The following is a 23,729-nucleotide window of genomic DNA, read 5'->3' as shown; positions in this document are numbered from 1 at the left end:
CTGCCAGAGTCTGTTGTGGGTGCCATGACTGTAAATGAGTTCAAGGTGAAGTATGATAGATACTGTGTCAATATCGAATAGTTGTTCTTGACATGATGTTGGGCCTCCCTCGATGAGTCTAAGGACTCCTTGGAGCTGCCCGTAACACACAACTGTGTTATGTGCTGACAAATAATTAAGCAGAATGAAGGAATCTATTACAAGCTTCTTGAAAAGCTGTGGATGGGGGAGTTTGTGTAAAACGGTATGAAAAAAAAGGGGGTAAATGGAATGAAGGAAGAAGATGAGAAGTTGGTTCAATATGTTTGGAGTTGAACTGCATAAGGTGTTGACCAGTGGATACTCATGTTCTTGCATGATTAGGGGAAGTGGAGAAATGTAGTGGCCAGTTTGGTGGAGCAATGTCTGTGAAAGTACCTAAAAAACAAAACATAATACGGTAATGCCTACGAGAAAATAACTAGAGGGAGTCTTTGATAAAAGGATCAACTATTAGCCAGAATGACCTCTTTTGTGTATAAAATCAACATTAGGGAGGTTTTGGGTGAACCACCACCACCACCCACAAATGTAAAAACTTCTCATATTGATCAGATTTGGGATTTATAAAGTGTTAAAAAGAGTTGAGCAGCAAAGAATTGTCTTAAATAACAAAGATTACAAAGTGTTTCGAAGGCCACAGATGTAATACGTTTATGCCAGAATAAGTTACATGTGAAAGTCAGCCCAAGAAGGAGAAACTGATCATGACTGGAAATTGGAACATTATCAAAAGAAACAGGGAGTAAAGTAGGATCTTTCTTCCAGATAATAAGACAATGTTTTGATAGTACTGAAATTCACTAGCTTCACTACACTTCACTCGAGTGCAAGGAGCCACTGTTAAAGACATTGGTTATAGAAGATTTCGAAGCTTGAATCGTTTGAGTACTACAGGTTTCTCAAATAAAGAAGAGGAGTTGAGAGTATCATCAGTAAAACTATCAATAAGAGTTGATGTTAGAAAAAGAGAGAGAGCGAGAGAGAGAGAGAGAGAGGTCGTTGCTGTATAGGAGAAAGAGTGTGGATACTCCAGCATCAATAAAAAAAATCTGATGAGAGGAAGACATGTAATGAATGAATGACTATTAATGTTGTTGAATGTCTTTTTTTAAAATTTATATCCAACTTTTTTTTTTTGGTCATTTCTAGTACAACTTAAATGTTATGTAGTGAGAGAAAAACAGATAGATAGATAAAGAGAGAGAGAGAGAGAGAGAGAGAGAGAAATGTTATAATAAGCTTTTAATTCATGATATTACCAATAAGATTTAATTTTAACAGGATTTTGTTAAATGTATTAACCTTCAAGGAAACACCCTTGGTCCATGAATAAGCCCTGGAATAACGTGCATCGTTTAACACATTAATAGTAAATGACTTTCCTCCACAGTCTTGTGCAAGCACATATCTGCAAGGTCCCTGGAAGGTAAACACTTTGCCATCGAAACTTCGGTAGTGGGGATCTCCAAACACCGTACAAACACCATCTTCTACAGAAAACAGGGAGGAAAAGAAATACATGTTGAAACAAATCATAAACAAATCAAATCATACTACAAGTATCTTCCCTTTCAAAATTCAATCCAAATACATTATCTACAATCAAAGCTTTGTAGCCAAGTTTATGAGTAATAATATTCAAAATTAACTTTAAATATAAACATAATATCAAATAGAAAAAAAAAGTCATGAATTCAGTAAGGAAAATTGCAAATGAGCATCATTTTCGATTTTCTAGCTGGTGAGAAGATTTCGGCGAAAAAGGAGATATATATATACATACATACATACATACATACATACATACATACATATGTGCTGAGGTTGATTTACTCGGTTGTTAAGCATATTTTTTAAAAGAATTGAATGACATAAACCGAGAGTAAAGGAAAAAGGTTTAAGTATAACACGACTAGTTTTGGCTTTTTACAGCCTTCTTCAGGTGTTTTCATATAAGATAAGAAAAGAAAAAACATTAAACATTGAAGATAAAAACTGTGAACAGCACAGGAAAGTCACTATACATATTTAATGTGAAAACGTTGTATACGTATTCAAAGCTGTTCTTTCGACACATTGTTGGGTAAGTGCGTGCGTATAGCATCTCATGAGCACAGTATGTGATCACAGCAGAATGACAGTCTGGGAGGTTGTAGCTTAAATTATTATTTAAATGTACAGGGTTGAGGATGATTTCTCTAGATTCAACAATTTTTCTCTCCAATTCTTCATGGCAATAGAAAATGTTGTTAGATCTATCCCAAAGGATTGTATGACTATGGTTTTGATCATCAGAATCGGCAGAAAAAAGGATATGGCTGGATAAAGCACTGGCACGTGTTCTCTTGTAAGTGATGTCCTTCCTGTGCTCCTCCATACACAATTCAATAAACTTATCCGTCTGGCCAACGAAAGAACAGCTTTGAATACGTATACAACGTTTTCACGTTAAATATGTATAGTCACTTTCCTGTGCTGTTCACAGTTTTCATCTTCAATATTTAATGTTTTTTCTTTTCTTATATGAAAACACCTGAAGAAGGCTGTAAAAAGCCGAAACTAGTTGTGTGATATCATTAAACCTTTTTCCTTTACTCTCGGTTTATGTCATTCAATTCTTTTAAAAATATATATATATATATATATCTTCTTCTTCCTTTTCCCCTCTTTTTACCTTGCGGTGTCAAGGGTTTTCTATTCATTTACCCGCAACCATACTCAAGGATAAGGTGGTTAGCCTTATGCCTCCTGGTGTATCCTATGTCTGTAGAAGTGTTGAGGTCTCAAAGCTGGTTTGCCTGCTTACAGGATGAAACACCCCAGATAAACCGGGGAGAAAAACCCTGCAGTCCATGCTCAAGATAGTCTAACTTGGATATATCTGAGAAAGATCCTAAGCTCCTCATGTCAGCGATGAGAATCGAACGCAGGACACTCCTTTTAAAGGCATATGGTTGCAGAGCGCATAGTCACTCGGCTAACCACGTGGGCATACACACACACACACACACACACACATATATATATGGTGTCCACTGCAACTTCCCATATATCAATTCCAGCACTGAAAAAAACTGGAAAAAGCTCAATGAATGTAATTTGGTATATATGAAAGAGGAACTCAAGGAGTTTATTCTGAGACCTTGAAATTGCTGATTGCAGTGTGGCATTACTAGAAGGAAAATTATCACTCCTCAGTAGCGAGCATAAGTTACTGTAGTATGTAGAAATGTTCATTACAATGTAATTAAACAATTGGCAAAGTGTATATGGAGACAATGTACCTGATACAAAAACTGTTAGATCACTGAACATTTAGGTCCAATATATAATTCATTTCCGCGCGGTTAGTCTAGTGGCTTTGCGCTTCGCAACCATATGCCTGGGGAAGGAGTGTCCTAGGTTCGATTCCCGTCGGAGACGTGAGGAGCTGAAGGATCTTCCTCAGCCATAGCCAAGTTAGCCGGTCTTGGGCGCGGGCAGTAGGGTTTTTTCCGCCAGTTTATCTGGTGTTTTTCATCCCGCAAGCAGGCAAACCGGCCCCTTGAACACACAGGGATACAGCCAAGAATACCTTGAGGCATAGGAGTGACCATTCTATCCTCGTATTTCGGTTACGAAATCCAAGCATGCTTGGAAGGTTGTGGGCCTTAAAGGCCTGTAAAAGCCATTGGGATAGATAGATATAATTCATTTGAAGACTATTTGTTGACTGATTAGTTTATGACACTTTAATCTCGACTGGTTTCATGTGCATTATAGTACACTTCCTCAGGAAAGTGAAATAAAAATCAAGCCTGATATTGCACTGTCTGAGTTAGGCAAGCAAATTAACAGTAACTGTAACACAGAATATCTGAAATAGGCTAACAATTGCATGTGTGTGTGAGATTCACATTGTAATTATTATTATTATTATTATTACGGGCAACTCCAGGGAGTCATTAGACTCATCGAGGGAGGCCCCAAATCATTTTCATCACAATTATTCGACATTCATACAGTATCTATCATACCTCGCCTTAAACTCATTCACTGTCACAGCATCCACCACAGACTCAGGGAGCGCATTCCACTCATTCACTACTCTAAAAGTAAAGAACCCAGCTCTAACACCTTTACTAACCACACTTTTGCCCAGTTTCCATGGATGTTCCCTAGTCCTCCCACAACCAGCCCTGTTCTCAAAAATATCTTCTGAATTAATTTTATAGAAACCATTCAGTAATTTGAATGTCTCAATCATATCTCCCCTCCTCCGCCTATCAACCAATTTTTGCAACCCACAAATCCTCAACCTGTTTTCATACGGTTCATTCCACAGACCTGCTATCATCTTGGTCACTCGCCTCTGGATCCTCTCCACCTCCTCCCCATCAAGAAGAAACCTAGGTGACCAAATCTGAGCACAGTAGCCGAGATGAGGTCTTATCAAGGCTCGATACAGAGGAACAATAACCTGCTTGTCAACGTATTCTTCAGCAACCAAGTGATTTGATGAGCTGATTTGGCCACTTTTGCAATGTGTCCCCTAAATTTCAATTCCTTATCCACCAACACTCCTAAATCTCGTGCCTCATCAATTTCCTGGAGCACGGTTCCACCAATGCAGTAAACTGCCTCCCATCTTTTCACCCCAAAATGCATAACCTTACATTTTGCCACATTAAATTGACATCCATTCTCCCTAGCCCAGACCTCCAATCTATCCAAATCATCCTGCAAAATTTTGACGTCATCTGCATTCACTATTGCCCTACCCAACTTCGCATCATCCGCAAACAAATGAACTGTTCCTCTCAGATCCTTTCCTATATCATTTATGAACAAATTAAACAGCAGTGGTCCAAGAACAGATCCTTGTGGTACACCACTAGTCACAGGCCGTCTTGTGGACTCTACTCCTGAGTAAACCACTCTCTGATATCTCTCCGTCAACCACCCTCCTATCCATCTCACCAACCCTATGTCCATTCCCATATGCTGCAATTTACTGATTAAATTCCATGTGGTATCCTGTCAAAGGCCTTAGCAAGGTCCAGCAGAATCACTGTAAACCCATTACCCTTATCCAGTTCAGCCGTCACTGTGTTATAATACGTGAGCAAGTTACTGAGGCATGACCTACCCTTCACAAAACCATGCTGTCCCCGATACAGTATCCCATTTTCTTCTATTCAATCTTGTATTTTCCTCTTGACTATTTTCTCTAAGACCTTGATAATGATTCCTGTTATGCTGATTGGCCGGTAATTTTCAACAGCAGCCTTGGAACCACCTTTGTGCAGTGGAACTATTTTCCCCTCTTTCCACCCCCTTGGGACTGACCCGGTCCTGAAGCTCAAATTAAACATAATGGTCAAGGGCACTGACAATTCTTTGGCCGCTTCACGTACGACACGAGCTGGTATACCATCCAATCCCACAGATGTATTGACATTGAGGTTCTGTAATAGACTAGTTACCTCTACCTCATTCATCACAATTCCAGTATAAGCTGTTGGTTCCTCCATTTCCGCAAAGCCACCACCTGGATGATATACTCTTGCAAAGTGCTCGCTCAGTAATTCCACAACATCGACTGATTCAGTTACCTCCCTACCCTCAGCATTTTTTAAGATCATTCTACCATGAGCATTTTTCCTTTTACTTGCAACATATTGAAAAAACTGTTTGGGATTCTCTTTAGCCTGCATGGCCAATTTCCTTTCGTAATCTGCTTTTGCTTTTCTTACCACCCTTGTTACCATCCTGGCCTGAGCTTTATACTGTTCATGCACCTGATGGTCACCCTTCTCCTTAAATTCCCTCCACAATTGTTTCTTTTTTTGCAGCTCAAGCTTAATAGTGTTATTCATCCATTTAACCCCTACCTGATTTATTATTCGGACTCTTGGTATACAGTCAACCATTGCCTCCTGCAAACAGTTCTTAACCACCTCCCATGCACCATCAACATCCAGCCCTTGCAGTTTTACATGCCATGGCATTGAGCCAAGCACACACCTAAGCTTGTCATACTTACCAGCCCGGTAATTCCACATATACCCTGTCTTAATTGTAAATTCGACTCCTTTAGCCACCTCCCAAGTCATGACCTTATGGTCACTCTCACCAGTTGGTGGCAACATGGTCATGTTCGTTACAGCTACATTCTCAGTTGCAATTACTAGGTCCAGCACTCTCTGCCCCCTGGTATTTTCCAATACATGTTGCCGTAGATAGTTGTCTCTTAATAACTGCATAAAATCCAATTCCTTCCTCCCATGTGCCCTCCTCTTTCCAGTCAATGTTACCATAATTGAAATCACCCATAATAATTACCCTCCTTCCATTCATTTCTTCTATTTGCTTATGCATACTATTCCCACCATCCACTCCATCACCCGGTCTATAGCAGCACCCAATTGTATATTTTGTTCTGCTAGATTGTATCTCACACCAAACAGCCTCAAATGTGCTTTTTTCCCCATCCTGCAGTACAACTTCTATACTCCTTGGCTGAAGCTCATCAGCTATCATCAATAACACTCCTCCCCCCTTTTTATTCACCCTGTCACTCCTGAACACGCTATACCCATCGCATTCAATCCCACTAGCTTTATCATCTTCTGTCAGCCATGTTTCACTAATACCGACAACCTTTGGCCTGGAAGTGCCAACCATGGCCAAAAACTCTTCCTTCTTGTTCCTAATACTCCTGGCATTAGTGTACATGAATCGCAGAAGCCCATTTGTCCCATCCCTACTTTGATTCCTTATACTAATTATCCCATTCTGATTTGTTGTCTGTCGTACTCGCCAGGGCATAATATACTCATTCATACACTTAACTGCCCCCCCTAAAGTCTGCATATCTACTCCCCCCCCCCTCTTAATAAATCTAGTTTCCCTGAGTCTGTACATCCACTTCCACATCATCATCAACACTCTTTCAAGTCTCCGTACACCAACTCCATTCAAATGTAACCCATCCATCTTATATAAGTCCTTTCGCCCATCGAACTCATTCCACACATCCACAAATTCCACACCACTCTCCATGCATAACCCACGCATAAAGTCATTGGCAATTATGGCCCTCCTTCTAAACACTTCGCTGTCATACCGCGGTAAGATACTTACCATCCTAACTCTCTCACTCTTCTCTTTTGCTACCTCAAACAACTCCCTCACATCCTCTATCATTTCCATTTTGTCCTCTTTCAAATCATTCATTCCTGCCACTATTATGATCTCTTTCACCCTCTGTTTTTGCAGTCGAATAGATTCGCTCTTTAATTGACCATTTATTTATAAACATCTAATGCCAACAAGTTTCGCCAATGGGATTGTTTGGCTTCTTCAGGGCTTATAACAGTGAGAGAAAACTCAAAGTGGCTAGTAAAGAGAAAATGAAATAATATTATCGTATAAATTAAAAATTAAAACAGAACTTACATACATGGAGCATGTTGTGTTATTTATTGTTGTGAGAGCTTGCGCTGTAGTTTTGAGCGAAATTAAAATCTGGCAGACTGAGCGATCTTATTAAGGTTTTCCATATGTCAGCTATTATCATTTCCTGGTTTCTGTTAAGATTTTCTCCAGAATGGAGGACTACTACAGCTTCCTTGAAATTTCTACAATGGAAATCTTCTTCTAGATAAGGCATAGAGCTGTTATTCCAATCAATGGTATGGTTTGTAATCATGAAATGATGGGCTAGACCTGAATTGTCTGTTCTATTGTTATTGACATCTCCTATATGTATGTTCTTTTTTTTTGATTTCGAAGCTTCTCGACATCTGTCCTATATAGTTTAGACCACAAGCATATGGGATGTTGGAAACTCCAGCATGTTTGAAAAAAGCATTAATGTCTTTTGGCGATCTTAAAACGTGAAAGAATACAACACGTCAGATTTGAACTTAACAGAATAGACCTTTTGTGCTTCCGACTTTTTGAAGTTATTCCAAATAACATAGAGAGCAACTTATGGACACTTCTAGATAAGATGATTTACAACATTTTCAACAAGACTTTTTTAATCAGTAAAAAAACTCAAATCAAAAAATTCAACACACTATATGAAAAGTATTACAACCCTGGACTGAACTGCCCTGATGAAAAGTAATTTTTAACCTTTCGGACCATATACTGACACAACCAGAAAGTGAAATACTGAAGAAGGGATTCAATTTTGCCATAGCCCCAGATCATATTCCTAAGGTTGACATCATCAGTAACATAGAGAAAGCACTCTCATCCTTTCCTGAAACGTTTGAGATTAAAAACGTGCTGTTATCCTTTCAACTTCAAGGCCACCTAACCTAAACATAACACCCCAAGAAAAAAGAGCTCTCTCAAACTTGAAAAAGGATAAACAAATAACAATCTTAAAAGCAGACAAAGGTATTTTAAACAGTCATTTTAAACACTAAGGACTACATAGCCAAGATTGCAAAATTACTATCAGATTCATCAACTTATCCATATTAGAGTCAGACCCCAACATGGAAAAACCACAAGGACACTAATAACTTATTACGGAGCATGACTAGTTGGTCCACAGACCTACAACAGAATCTGAAGTCACTACACCCATTGACGCCACGATTGTATGATGCCCCAAAAGTCCACAAAAGTGGAGTTCCACTATGCCGATCGTTGACGGACGAAATGTTCTCACATATTTATTGTCCAAACACCTCTTGCCTCCTAAAAGGACATATCAGATAATCGGACACATACATTAAGAATTCCAAGCACTTTATTGAAAAACATCTCAATCTTAAAGACAGACATTCTCTCTCTAGCTTGGGCTTGGTATCTTTATTTACCAACATCCCAGTAGAAGTTATTAGTATCCTCTAATTTTCCATTGTCACTTGATTTCCTGTCCAAACAGCATTCTAATCCACACAAGGCCACTGTATTATGAACAAAATTACATGCAAAACCATGATGTTGCAGAAAATCAATTCCCAATATTACTTGTACATTTGGATTTGAGGATTATGGAAGAACTATTAATGGATAACAAACTTTCGATGGAAAACAAGGAATTGAAATAACAACATTTATTTGCTTATCAGCTGAAATTTCTGATTCAAATATTCTCTTTAATTTAATTGGATAGCTTAAAACTGAAATGTCATTTGGAATTAGAGATTTAATTTCGTTAAACAAATTATAAGAAATGAGTGAAATATGTGCACCTGTGTCAAGTAAGATTTCATAAGGCACATCTTCAATAAATCCAAACCTAAAACTGTCAAAGGATTACCTCCATTAGCATAAAGAGCTAATGGTACATCAAACTCTCTTTCAAGGTTGGAGCTGTCTTTAGCTTTACCCATATTTGATGAGTAGTTTGACATTTCTGTCCTTGCCAGTATAATATTGGAATAATAATTATTTCCACATTTTTCTTTATTCTCTGATTTTTTATGTTGAAAACAAGATTTTTCCCTAACATAACAGTCTTTAGCAAAATGACCAGGTTTATTACATCTAAAGCATTTTGCAACATATCTTCTTTGAGATGTTTTATTCCTGTCAATACCATTAGATTTACAAGAGAAAGATTGATTGTCTGTAAGATTCTTGGATATTGTTAAATCCGATATCATCTTAAACGGAAGTTCCTGTCCTTGAACTATTGGTCTCTGTTGTCTTTCTATTTCTTCACTAAGAAATGTTTTCAGTTCCTCCAATTTTTCCAAATCATGTAATTGTACCTTAGAATCAGATTCTGGAACATTTTCTGTTAGATTTACAGAAATTTCCTTATATTGTTTATTTTTCTTAGCACCCTTTAATTTTTGAAACTTTCCTTCTCTCACTTTCTCTGTAGCCACAATGCTAGGTGTTTCATTATACTGAAAAAAGTTCACCTGTTTATTGTTTGAGGAATGAAATATATCTCAAGTCTTTTTTCCTTTTCCTTAACAATTTCAAAACACTGTTCAAGATTTTTAACCTTTTTCTTGTATGCTGTTTCTTTCAAATTATCTTTAAGGCCATGCCTAAATTGATTAAACAGCAACCATTCTAAAGAGGATTTCTCTTCAGATGAAACATTAAATTTATGAGCAATGCTCCAAAGTCTGTGATAATATTCTGAAAAGACTCCTTACTACCTTGAATGCACTGTTGAATTTTCCAAATGTTAGGCCCTAATTCTCTTACACTTGAAAATTCTGATATTCGCAAACCTTTAAATGTTGCCTAACTGTCAGTGTCTCTTAGTAAAGGAGATGTGTTTAAGAATGTTTTGGCTTTGCCCAACAATTTATTATGAAGTAAAATCAACAAATGAAAATCTGACCATTTTCCCAAATCTCTAATTTTTCCCAAATTTCCCAAATTTCTAAGCATAGAAACGTTTTTTGGATTCAGCATATCCAAAAAATGTTTCTATGCTTTCACTACTATCTCCTGAGAAAGAAGGTATTACTAAAGTTGGATTAATTAACCTAAAAAATTCCTCATCTTTAACTGAAGAAACTTCACTACTAATATTGCTATCTTCTGTAGCCATTTTACTTGAGTCAAAGTTTACTTTCTGGATTCTAAAATAGTTAAGTCATAACCAATCCTGTCGGTTGTGCCATTGTTAATAATTGGTGGATTTTTATATAGCAAATATTCTCATAATATTATCATAATATTGATCCTACCATAGAGATGATCTCTGTTTCTAACAATTATTTTTTTATTTCCGATTGTACCTATATATTATTATATGCACAAAGGTTCACTCCAATTGGTGCAACGATCTTAACTCTTTCTTTCAGAATCCAAATAATCACTGACTCAAGACCAAATACAAAATAAACACATTTAATAAAACAAAAACAATATATATACACTTCAAACAATATTCCATAACTAACTACAAATTAATTGGATCCAAGGCCTTTTTAAAATAAACTTACACTTAAGACTAAATACTTTGTTTTCAAAATAACAAAATGTTCATAGCCAGTTTCTCTCTCTGTCAAGGCCCTTCTCCAAAGACATATGACTTTATTTATTCTTCATTTTTACAGGATCCTTTCTCATCACTTATGTAGCACACTTTAATTCTTCCGAATTTAATTCTGTCTCTTTTCTTCAGAAGAAATAATAGTCAGATCCTGCGTCCTTAATACAGATGAAACTTCCTAATCAGAGTTTTCTCGAAGATTCCTTTAGAACGTAAATAGCAAATTCTTCTTTTATTCACTAAATGCTTATTGACAGTCTTAACTCTTTCAATTAAAAAAAAACTTACAGTTCTACGATTTCCTTTTCGGAACCTACTATAAATCTTTCAATTAACGTTTCCTCCAATATTCCTTTTAAAACGCATATAACAATATTTTCTTTTATTTATCCACATGCTTATTCCATATTAAAACTTAATAGTTCCACGATTCCTTTTTCGAATATACTATTAACTTTCCTCTGACTGTCACATAAAAAAAACTTAAGTTCCTCCGAACCTAAATATCTGCCGGCCTGTGTTCTAAATTCCTTCCTAACGCTATCCTTGTTTACTCTCCCGTTGCTTCGATACCGAACTTGTCAGCTGTCAATTGAGCATACGCACTCCATGAAACTGGTAAGCAAGAAGTTAGGTAAAATAATGGCTGACACGTTGTCTGTTAGCGACAAGAGAGAATGTCTTCATAATAAACACAAAACTTAATTTTAAATTACAATAAAATTCTTGTAAGTAATACAAATATCAAATATAGTAAGTACGTCAAAAACGCTATCCTTGTTTACTCTCCCGTTGCTTCGATACCGAACTTGTCAGCTGTCAATCGAGCATACGCACTCCATGAAACTGGTAAGCAAGAAGTTAGGTAAAATAATGGCTGACACGTTGTCTGTTAGCGACAAGAGAGAATGTCTTCATAATAAACACAAAACTTAATTTTAAATTACAATAAAATTCTTGTAAGTAATACAAATATCAAATATAGTAAGTACAGCAATTTTTTAACTTCTTTACATATCATTTTTGACAAAACAATTGCAATAACGGGCACATCGCAAGGGCCGACAATGCGTGTTATGAAGCTAAAACTAATAAACAGACTAACATAAACAATAAGTAAAAATATTCAGAATTTTAATTATGATTATTTTTACGTCTTCATAATTTGGAGGGACACAAAAACAGCTCTTTTGGACTTTTTAACTAAAATTAATTCTTTCCATCAAAAAATACAATTCACTTTGGAACTGGAAAAAGATAATCAACTACCATTTTTGGATACCCTAATCAAGAAAACTGGCAGATGGACATATCAAACTAACAGTCTACCGCAAACCAACACATTCTGGACGCTACCTTCATTTCAAGTCAACTTACCATATTTTCCAGAAGCTCAGCATAATACATATGCTCAAAAATAGAGACAAGAGCATCATCTCAGAAGAAAACGAACTCTGTGATGAACTTACTCATATATCAGAGACATTAATAAAAAATGACCATCCAAGGTGGAACAAGGCACCTTATGTTTTAAAATATAGATTAATTTTTTTCACTTTTATATTCTTGTCACCGTACTGTTGCAGATAAGCAGATTTCTTCTATAATTAATTTTTCATTAACTAAAAAATCTAATGCAAGTTTTAAACAAAATGTTTTGTTGGCATACATCGACTGACTTCTGTCAAGTCTGTGCCTAGTTGATGGCACAACTGTGTTTCAACCACATGGTTTGAATTGTTTGCATTAAAATAGTTCAAACTACAAAACTGAATTATTATTATTATTACATCACACCTCCAGGGAGTCCAAAGCCTCATCGAGGGAGGGCATCTACTCTACAACTCTTCATCTCACGACTCCACCAACCTTCATCATCTAACACCAAAGCCATCTTCCACTGACTACCACCACTAGTACTTTCACAGACAATCACAAACATCCATGCCCACGGCGGGATTCAAACCCTCAGCCTTTTGGCTGGAGAGCAGATACACTAACCACTCGGCCAACCAGGCCGGCTATTAATCATATCTTAAATCATAATTGGTCCTCAGCAGTTGTTCAACCACTCTAGCACATCTATACATGTTTAATTGTGTTTGTGTCTCAAGTTGTCATTGTGACATGGGCCCATCTATGGCTAAAATAACAAATATAGTACTAGATTTCACCCAACTAACATCGTAATGAAATTTTGATCGTTTAATTAAACTTTTTTTATTATTGAAACTAAAATTTTATCATTTTTGTTTCTACTGTATGTATCTTGGATTCCTATAATTAAAACAGTATTTAACACATGAAAACGTTTCACATATTTATAATTTATTACAATGCAAATATTAAAAAAAAAAATAGCTATATAATTATTCATGTTTGAATGAAATATTATTATAACTTCTCTCAAATTGCCTTTACTTGTGGGGGGGGGGTATGCAGATGTGAAAAGGGGTACTCGAATATTGAAAGTTTGGGAAACATTGCCCTAAACAAACAAACGGATGAAAAAAATAAGAATATAGAAGAGTGGTGTCGTTCCGTAACACATGATCCATCACAATATTTAAAAAGACACTGCATCCACAAAGAATAAAAGTAGCTTTCTCCCCACTAAACGATATCTGAAATCAACTCCAAAACCTACCCACTGAAAAAAATAAATTCTCTAGCAGTTGCAACATTTGGATATTGCAACTGCTAGAGAATATTATTTACTAATTGCACACACACACACACACACACACACACACACACACACACACACACACACACACACACACACACACACACACACACACACACACACACACACACACACACACACACACACACACACACAACATTATTATTATTCAAGTATTCTGCATTATTATTATTATTATTATTATTATTATTATTATTATTATTATTATTATTATTATTATTATTATTATTATTATCCAGTTCTATTCAAGTATTCTGTATTATTATTATCCAGGCCTCCATGGAGTCAAAAGACTCATAGTGGGAGGTTGTTCTTAGAAAACACAAAGTTTATCATATCACTCCTTGAACTCATTGACTGTTCTTGCTCTTACCACTCTCTCAGACAATGAATTCCATAGTTCAACCACCCTCCACACAAAGAAACCACTCCTCGCCTATTGCTCACAGCTTCCTTTAGTAACTTCCAGCGATGGCCATCTTTTCATCACTCCCTCCTGCCACCAAGTTCCACCAAGTGAAAGAACTCCCCAACGTCTACCCTGTAACTGCCTCTCAACAGTTTAAAAGTCTCACTCATATCACCTCACCTTCTTCTATCCACCAAATCTGCAGTCCACATTCCCTCAGTTGATCATCGTAACTGACATTGCACAGCCTTAAACCATCTTCGTTATCTGCCTCTGTACCCTTTCCACAGTTAATTTATCCCCTTCAAATCCTGGGGACCAAATTTGAGAACAATAGTCTATGTGTGGTCTGATCAGGGTCTTATACAATGGAAGGATAACTCTTTTACCTCTACAGGTTAGTGTCCTTCTCATAATTGCAGCAATCCTCTCTGTTACCTTCACCACTTTTGCAATATCTCCCCTAAACTTCAGGTTTCTATCAATCATCAACCCCAGATCTCTTGTCTCCCCTGTTTCCTCCAGTATAACTCCTCCCATAGAGTATGCAGCATCCCATCGATGTTTTCCAAACCTCAAGACCTTACATTTTGCTACATTAAACTGACAACCCCCATTCATTTGCCCATCTGTCTAGTTTATTCAAATCCTCTTGCAGGGCTGCCACATCTGCACTATTACTGATAACCCTTCCCAGCTTCACATCATCTGCAAACAACTGAACATCCCCTTCCAATCCATTGACAATATCATTGATATAAAGGTTGAACAATACAGGTCCCTGTGGAATCCCACTTGTAATCTTCTGCTTCTGTGATATTGCCCCACCATACACAACCCTCTGATACCTATCAGACAGCCAATACCGAATACATTTGACTAACCTGACGTTTAAACCCATGTGCTGCAAATTAAATATCAGGTGATCATGTGGCACCCTGTCAAATGCCTTTGCAAAATCAAAAAAAAAAAAAAATGGAAGTATATGCCTTTCCCTCATCAACAGCTCTTGTCACTTTATTTTAAAGGCAATCATATTACTAAAGCAGGAGCACCCATTAACAAATCCATGTTGATTTTCACAGATAACATTACCCTTATCTGCCCAACAATGTACATAGTCCCTCACTAATTTCTTCAAGACCTTAACAACTACTGATGACACACAAAGTGGCCTATAATTAGACGCTTCCAGTCTGCTACCACCCTTGTGCAGCAGCAGCAGCAGCACTATCTTACCTTCCTTCCATTCCTTGGGTACCTTTCCCGCAACCAGACTTTTATTGAAGAGCCAAGTCAACGGAGCTGTCAATTCTTTAGCACATTCTCTAAAAGCCCGTGGTGAAATAGCATCCAGTCCCATAGCTTTACTGGTATCCAGAGTACTCAGTATTTGGAACACACACTCTCCTCTTGCACCTCTAAACCCTGAACCTGCCCTATCCCTCTAGTATTAAAACCTTCGTCTCCAGGATGAAATACTGGAGAAGAAGGTTTTAATACTAGAGGGATAGGGCAGGTTCAGGGTTTAGAGAGTGATTATAAGACTATTATAATCACCTGCCTTATAATTCCACATACGTTCCCTTTTTTTTGATACATCTGCATTCTGACCTCTGGAATGTTGAGAATGAGGAAAGATTGAGAAGATGTAATTTGCAGAGTCTGGTGGAGAGAAGGAAGAGGGGGAGATATGATAGAGACCTACAAGTTGGTAAGGGGTTGTTATAACATCAATGGTGGAGAAGTTCTACAGAGAATAGTGGGAGATCAGGGGAGAACCAGAGGTCATCCCTGGAAACTGTATAAAGAGGGTGTGAGTAGGGGAGTGAGAGGCAGGTTTTTTTCGTGCAGAGTTGTGAATGACTGGAATGCCTTGCCTGAAATTGTGGTGTCTGCAAGGAGTTTGAGTGTGTTTAAGACATGGTATGATGAGATGTGTGTGTGATAAAAGGACCTCCTAGATGAGTCTTTGACTCCATGAGGTCTTGGGTAATAATAATAATAATAATAATAATAATAATAATGTCTATTCATCTTCCAAGTCAAAACCACATGGTCACTCTCTCCAGCTGGTGGTAGAGATGTCATCTCACTTATTATCAGCTCTTCTGATGCTATGACCAAATCCAAAACTCTTGAACCTATTGTTCCCTCTATTACATGTTGTCTAAGACATTTGTCCCTCAAGAATTCTAGAAATTCCATTTCCTTATTACTACATGCATCTTCCTCTCCCCAATTTATACTGCTGTAGTTAAAATCTCCCATAACAATCATTCTTCTTGCACTTGCCAAGCTCAACTGCCTAAACATCTCCTGCTCCCCACCCTCTGTGTTCCTTGGTTTCTAGCAACACCCCACTAAATATCCTGTCTTGGCCACTTCTACCTCACACCATATGCTTTCAAAACCATTAGTGTCACTGCTTTCCAAAGCCTCCACTCTTAGAGGACATAAGTCATCACTTATCATAAGCAGTACTCCACCACCACATTTTTCTTTCCTATCCTGCCGAAAAATGCTGTACCCTACTACTTCAATTCCTGTTATTATATCATCCTCCATCAACCATGTCTCAGAGATCCCAATAATCTTTGGCCAAGCTGATGCTATCAGTGTCACCAATTCATCTCCTTTTTTTTCGAATACTCCTGGCATTAGTATAAAATATAAAAATGTCACTGCTTCTATACCTATCATTGTCCCCTCTCGACCCCATTGGACTCAGTGTTACCTGATGTCATCCCCCTCCCCTTCCCCCAAGCACCCATACCATTAATTTACTTGCTTAACTCAGTCAGTGTAATATCAGTTTTGTTTTTTTATTTAATTCTCCTAAAGAAGTGTATTATAATGCACTTGAAACTAGTAGAGAATAAAAACTTAATAAAATTTATGCTTTATACTAATGCTGGCCTGGTTGGCCAAGTTGTTAGTGTATCTGCTCTCCAGCCAAAGGGCTGTGGGCTCGAATCCCACCAGGGGCATGGATGTTGTGATTGTCTGAGAAAATACTAGTGGTGGTGGAGAGTAGATGCCGTTGGTGTAGACGTTGCGGTTGGTGGATGGCGGGTAGATGAGGTTGAGTGGTGGAGACAGAGAGTTGTAGGGCAGGTGCCCTCCCTCAATGAGTCTTGGACTCCCTGGAGGTGTCAAATAATAATAATAAAATGATTGTTCAACAAAGTTTCCATGTGAAATATATGCTGGACATAAATGTTCAGCATCTTCCCCATATAGATCCCTCTAAAGCATGAAATCCCTGATACGACAAGTTTTTAATGATGGAAACATATACCTAAATGTATCTGGAGGTATATATCAGTGTTTCTGAAGAAAAAGGTGAAGATATTTGTAGTGTGTATTCCAGTGCATCTGCACTAAATCCAACCATCAATCAAGTATTGGATGAATGTGCCAAACACTCACAGGGCCATAATAACTATTGTACCTTACCTTAAAGATATTCAGCACTAGAGCATTCACCACCAACTTCAGCAATGCATTTCACCCATTCACCACTCACCATGCAAAAAAAAAAAAATCAACTTTTCACTTTCTTATTCACATAACCTTTGCACATTTCCAGGAACGATTTCTAATTCTTCCATCACCTATTACCCTGTTCAATAATGCTCCTGTATCTATCTGATAGGAACCTCTCTTCCACTATTGTCTCAATCATATCACCTCTCCTCCTCTTTCTATAATACCAAGCTCTGTAGACAACATTTCCTTAATCTGTCCTCACACTCAAGGCAGTCTTAGTTATTCACCTCTGCACTCTCTAATGTTTCGTTATCATCCTACTAACTGGGGGGGGGGGGGGAGACCAGATCTGTTCACAGAAATCCAAATGTGGACTGATTAATGCCTAATGCCTTATACAGTGGAAGTATCATCACATTCTTGTCCATATTTATCAAAGTTCTTTGTATTTATGAAAGGTCTTTGGGTAACCTTTAAAATTTTTGCAACATGGCTCATGAACTTCAGCTCTCTATCTGATAAGATGCCAGATCTTTCATTTCATTCACCTTATGGAGCAAAGTTCCTTCAATATTATAAATTTTGTTCCATCTTCTGAGGCCAAAGTACATGACTTCACACTTAGCAATGTTGAGGTCCCATCCCCATTCTGCAGCTTAAAATACCAACCAATTCAAATCCTCTTATAATCACAGCTTTCGGATATTGTTCTTCCTAATTCAGCATCATCATCAAACAATCGAATATTCCCTCTCAAACCTTTAATTATATTATTATTATTATTATTATTATTAAACAAGACCTCATGGAGTCAAAGACTCATCTAGGAGGTCCTTTTATCTCACACACATCTCATCATACCGGGTCTTAAACACATTCAAACTCCTTGCAGACACCACACTCTCAGGCAAGGCATTCCAATCATTCACAACTCTGCACGAAAAAAACCTGCCTCTCACTCCCCTACTCACACCCTCTTTATACAGTTTCCAGGCATGACCTCTGGTTCTCCCCTGATCTCCCACTATTCTCTGTAGAACTTCTCCACCATTGATCCTATAACAACCCCTTACCAACTTGTAGGTCTCTATCATATCTCCCCTCTTCCTTCTCTCCACTAGACTCTGCAAATTACATCTTTTCAATCTTTCCTCATACTCGACATTCCAGAGGTCAGAAACTACCTTAGTCAGTCGCCTTTGGACCCTTTCCAACATCTCTTCATCCTTCTGAAAACCAGGTGACCAAATCTGGGCACAATAGTCTATGTGTGGCCTAATCAAAGCCTTATACAATGGAACAAGAATCTCCCTACTTCTACACGTCAGTGTCCTCCTCATCATTCCCAGAAGTCTTTGTGTTGTCTTCACAATTTTGGCGATGTGTCCCCTAAATTTTAGATCCTTATCCATTATCACTCCCAGATCTCTTATTTCCTCTACTTCCAACAATATATTCTTTTATTATATGATTGATATATAAATTAAATATTGAGGCCATTCCTGTATCCTTATCTTTTATTTTCTCATCATTTATCTTATGCTGACCCTGGTAACTTACACTCAGAATTACATCACCCATTTCTCATTTTCTTGCCTGGACACACACTCTTCTCCTCTCAACAGCCATTTACTCAACTTCACACCTCACACCATCTTCAGATAATAGATTTCTTCTATCTTTAAATTTATCCTATATATCCTCATACTCAGGGACTCTTTTCCTACACATCCTAGTTACCATGCCATTCATAATCACTGCTCTTCTCCTCAGCTTCCTTCTGTCAGCTCCCTCTCACACTCTTCTGTTTCTCTGTCTCTAACCACACTCTTAAATCCCATACTACCTCATACTTCCTTAAAAATCATTTGTTTCTACTAGCACAATCGATTATTTTGTGCTTCCACCCTCTCTCTTTCACAGTCACTTTTCTTATCACTACTCTTCCCAAACATTCTTCAACACCTGTTCTATTTTCACCATAGAGTCCTCATACACCACTACAGTACTTTTCAACCTTCCACTACAATCATTCATCTGTAACTCTTCTTCCATTGATACTTTCCTTCTTACACTTTCAACAATCAATTTCTCTAAATGGTCTATCTCACTCTAATTACTAACATGCAAATCGCAGATTTCTCAGAAAGTGAAATCATGAAAAGCCTTAGTGATATGACTGTCAGTGATGTGGTGCATTAGATAAGTGAATTTCTGCTTCCTTATATGAGTCTCATATCTGAGGTGGGGGGAACCCTAAAGTAAACATCTGGTGTGCCTGAATGAAGGACAGAATTGGTTTCTTTATTTTACAGAGTTCACAATATTGTGACATTTTTTATCTGGCTGAAATAGTTTAGTTTGTGTACTCTCCTAGGTATCAGATTTCCTGTGCATCATCTACCAACAAGATGGATATTGGTAGATGATGCAATCATTCATGGAAACTTTCCTGGATCTTTGAAATGAGTTCAATGGACAACTTTTCCCATGTTTTTTATGGAAATACATCAATGACTAGCACAATACCAATGTACTTGACCTTTCAATACTTCAAACAACATCTGATTGCCTCAATCACAGATGTTTGAATTCAGTGGATCACATATGGTAGGGTACTAAACTAGTAATTGTTACACAGGTTCTTGGGGCTCCTCTATTGTTATATGACAAATTGCATTAACTTAGTTTATTTCAGAGTGATGAACTGAAATGGAGGTTTGAAAGAGATACCCTGAAAATGCAAGTGCTAGGCAAAATAATTGTGAAGGGCTCAGAGGAGTTGGGAGAGAGCAATATCATTATAACTTTTTTTTTTCATGTGGTTTTTATCATAAAGCTTGAAATGCAATTATGATAATATTATGAAATTAAAGATTGGAAATCTAATATTTCACCAACCTTCCACACATGAAGGGCAACACTTTCCTGGTTGAGGTTTAAGTTTGTGATAAGGTGGACAACTTTCAGCTCTAAGTGTACACTGTTCAACAGAGCAGTGAGTTTCCCCATCCTTGCAAATGCATTCTGTACACAGATTATGCTTCCACACTTCTCCACTCTGCAAAAAAAAAAAAAAAACAGCAGTAATAAATTATCATACTATTCTCAATTAATATATAAATATTAAAATTCAGATCAGATAAGATTTAGATAGATATGTGATTTTCAATTCATAAGTAGAGTTATTTCTGATTTTGTTACAAAACAACAGAATGTAATAACAGAATGTGATGATATTTTCAATGTGATGTGGGAACTTTGGAGAGGGTCCAGAGAAGAGTGACTAATACAATATCAGGACTCAGGAATGTTAGGTATGAGGAATGTGGAATGCAGAATTTGGTAGATAGGAGGAAATGAGGAAATATGATAGAGACATTTAAGTTAGTGAGGGGATTTTATCGGATTAATCCAGAAGGTATAAAAAAGAGTAGAAGGTGAGAGGGGAAGAACCAGAGGTCATCCCTAGGATGTAAGAGTGTGGAGAAGATGGATGTGAGGAGTAGATTTTTTACATGAAGAATTGTGAGTGAATGGAACACATTACAGGAATAGGTTGTTAATGTAAACAATGTTAAGAATTTTAAGATTCAGTATGATAGACATGCTGTCAGTTGAATGAACTTCCCACAATGAGTCTGCTGACTCCATGGAGAGTGTAATAATAATAATAATAATAATAATAATAATAATAATAATAATAATAATAATAATACAGCAGGCATCACTTATTATTCATATCAGTTATCAATTACTATCAAAATGTATGGTAGCACAAAGGCAATTTGAAATTTGATCATGCTACAAATGATCCAAACCTAAAATATGTGTCAGTTGAATTTGAATCACATGCAAGCTGTTATTAGTCTTGAAAGTTTCAGTGTGACACTTTTAAGACCAAAAAAAGCTACCAACTGCCTTATCTCTTTGGTTATGGCTAGCTGATCATATGCAAGGATTTGCTTATTTCTACAGTAGTACACAAATTGGTTGGTTAATATTCACATTTAATTTAGGTCAATTCCCACCACTAACCTCATCCAACTGTGTTCTCACTTATTTCAAAAATTTTTAGGTGAATGAACTCAATCAATTCAACCATTTCATTTCCCTTGTTTCTGATACTACTAGCATTCGTATACAAACATAACAGCTCATTCATGGATTTATAACAAGTTTCACTGATACCACTTATTAATAGATGTGAAATTCTCCATATCTTCTTCATGCCATTTCTTTTCCTTACTGATCCCAGAAGAATCTTCTTCAAATCCAACTGTTTTCACCATCTTCCAGGCCATCCCATTCCTTTTCTTGTCTAAACATTCATTTGCATTCTCTTGGAGCATCAACCTTTCTCACAGCATGAGAAAGATTGATGCTCCAAATCAATTGCCCTCCTGCACTTTCACATCACTTTTTACTTGCTCAGATTCATTTTCTACACTCATTACTCTCCCTTCCTGCAGCAGTGGCAAACCAAATCCATTCAAATGCAGTTCATCACTCTTATACAGTTCAATTCAACCTTCAAAGTCATTCCACACATTAACAAACTGCACTCCTTTCTCTTTACACATTTCTGCTAATATATCATTCATAATTTTTGTTCTCCACCTCATCTCGTCCCTGTCATACCTGCGCAACACACTGACTGTCTTTCCTATCACACTATTATCTTTTATCCTTCTCAACAACCTCCTGATATCCAATATGGATGGGTATGATATTTTTCGCGAAGATAGATATGGTAAAAAGGAGGATGGAGTGTTATTAATGACAGAAAAAGAGTTATGTCCACACAAGGTAAAGATGAAAGTAGGAAATAGTGACAGTGGTTTTGAGGCAGTATGGTGAGATAGAGGTGAATAGAATGAAATACTTCATTGGATGTTGCTATAGACCTGGTAATGTGGAGGGTAGTGACCATGAAATATTTACACAAATTAGCCAAAAAATAGGACAAGGGTGATCATTATGGGCGATTTTAATTATGGTAATATAGATTGGCAACAAGAGACAGTAACAGAAGTAAAGAAAATAATGAAAAAGAAACTCAAGAAATGAATTTCTTGAGTTTGTGAGGGACAACTATCTCAGACAGTATACAACAGAGGGTGTACAAGGATCGAGAGTCTTGGATTTGATCATCTCATCAGAGAATGTCATTATAAATGAGGTATCAAATCTTCCTCCAGTTGGTGAGAGTGACCATGAAATGATTAGCTAGCTGGTTGCTAGTCATGTGAAGACTTCTGTGAGGGAAAGATATTTGTGGAACTACAAAGCTGGTGATTATGACATGCTCAGGAATCAGCTTGCAGCTGTAGCATGAATGAGGAGTTGGGTGGAAAGGAGATCAATGTTGCTTGAGTGCTATTTAAGAACTATCTAGTAGAAGTAATGTCTACTTAGTCTACTTAGATTTTGCAAAGGCGTTTGATAGATTACCACATGATAAGTTGATAGTCAAACTAGTACAGATGAAGTTTGATATTAAACTAGTAGAGTGGATTGGATATTGACTATTTGATAGGTATCAGAAAGTTGTGTATTGGGAAGCAATATCACAGAAGGGGAAAGTCACTAGTGCTAATGCTAGTGGTTTGTCTCAGGAATCTGTTTTAGGGCCATTACTGCTTAACCTGTATGTTAATGATACTGGGGAAGATTTGAATGGGGATATTCAGTTGTTTGTAGATGATGCAAAGTTCTGAAGAATTATGAGGAGTAAAGTAGATGTTCTGGCCTTACAAGAAAACTTGAATAGACTGATTCTTTCTTTTAAGGTTACATGGTGATCAGCATTCATATTTATAAATTTAGGGACACAAAAACACATGTGTTGAACAGATTATTTTATTGATTACTAATAAAATAAAACGACGTTTCGACCCCTGTATCGAGGTCATCATTGGAAGGATACTAGTGTATAAGGAACCAAGCAACATGCTCTAGCCCTGTAAACCGGTAAACTAAATCTACGTAGTTAATTAATCCTTTTTCCTAGCCTGACCTCTAGTGATAATAAATAAATAAATAAATAAATAAATAATAAAAATAATAATAATAAATAAAATAAATAAATAAATAAAATTAAATAA

At 37.1% G+C, this 23,729-nt stretch overlaps 1 protein-coding gene across 4 annotated transcripts in view; it reads right to left on the bottom strand.

Moving 5' to 3' along the window:
• Positions 1 to 23,729, bottom strand: part of LOC150109505 (BMP-binding endothelial regulator protein-like) — a 356,022-nt gene that overhangs the window by 152,461 nt on the left and 179,832 nt on the right. For all 4 annotated transcript variants that reach the window (XM_090408745.1, XM_090408720.1, XM_090408731.1 and 1 more), the window contains exons 10-11: positions 20,524 to 20,683; positions 1,345 to 1,532 (exon numbers count right to left, since the gene is read on the bottom strand). In XM_090408745.1, the coding sequence (XP_090264871.1) occupies positions 1,345 to 1,532; positions 20,524 to 20,683 (348 nt within the window). The remainder of the gene's footprint in view (positions 1 to 1,344; positions 1,533 to 20,523; positions 20,684 to 23,729) is intronic.

This window comes from Typopeltis vanoorti, chromosome 2 (genome assembly GCF_054136105.1).
Source record: "Typopeltis vanoorti isolate ZY-2024b chromosome 2, IOZ_Tvanoo_1.0, whole genome shotgun sequence".
Taxonomy (NCBI): domain Eukaryota; kingdom Metazoa; phylum Arthropoda; class Arachnida; order Uropygi; family Thelyphonidae; genus Typopeltis; species Typopeltis vanoorti.
Note: the sequence above shows the minus strand (reverse complement) of the source record. Positions and strands in the feature narration are given on the sequence as shown.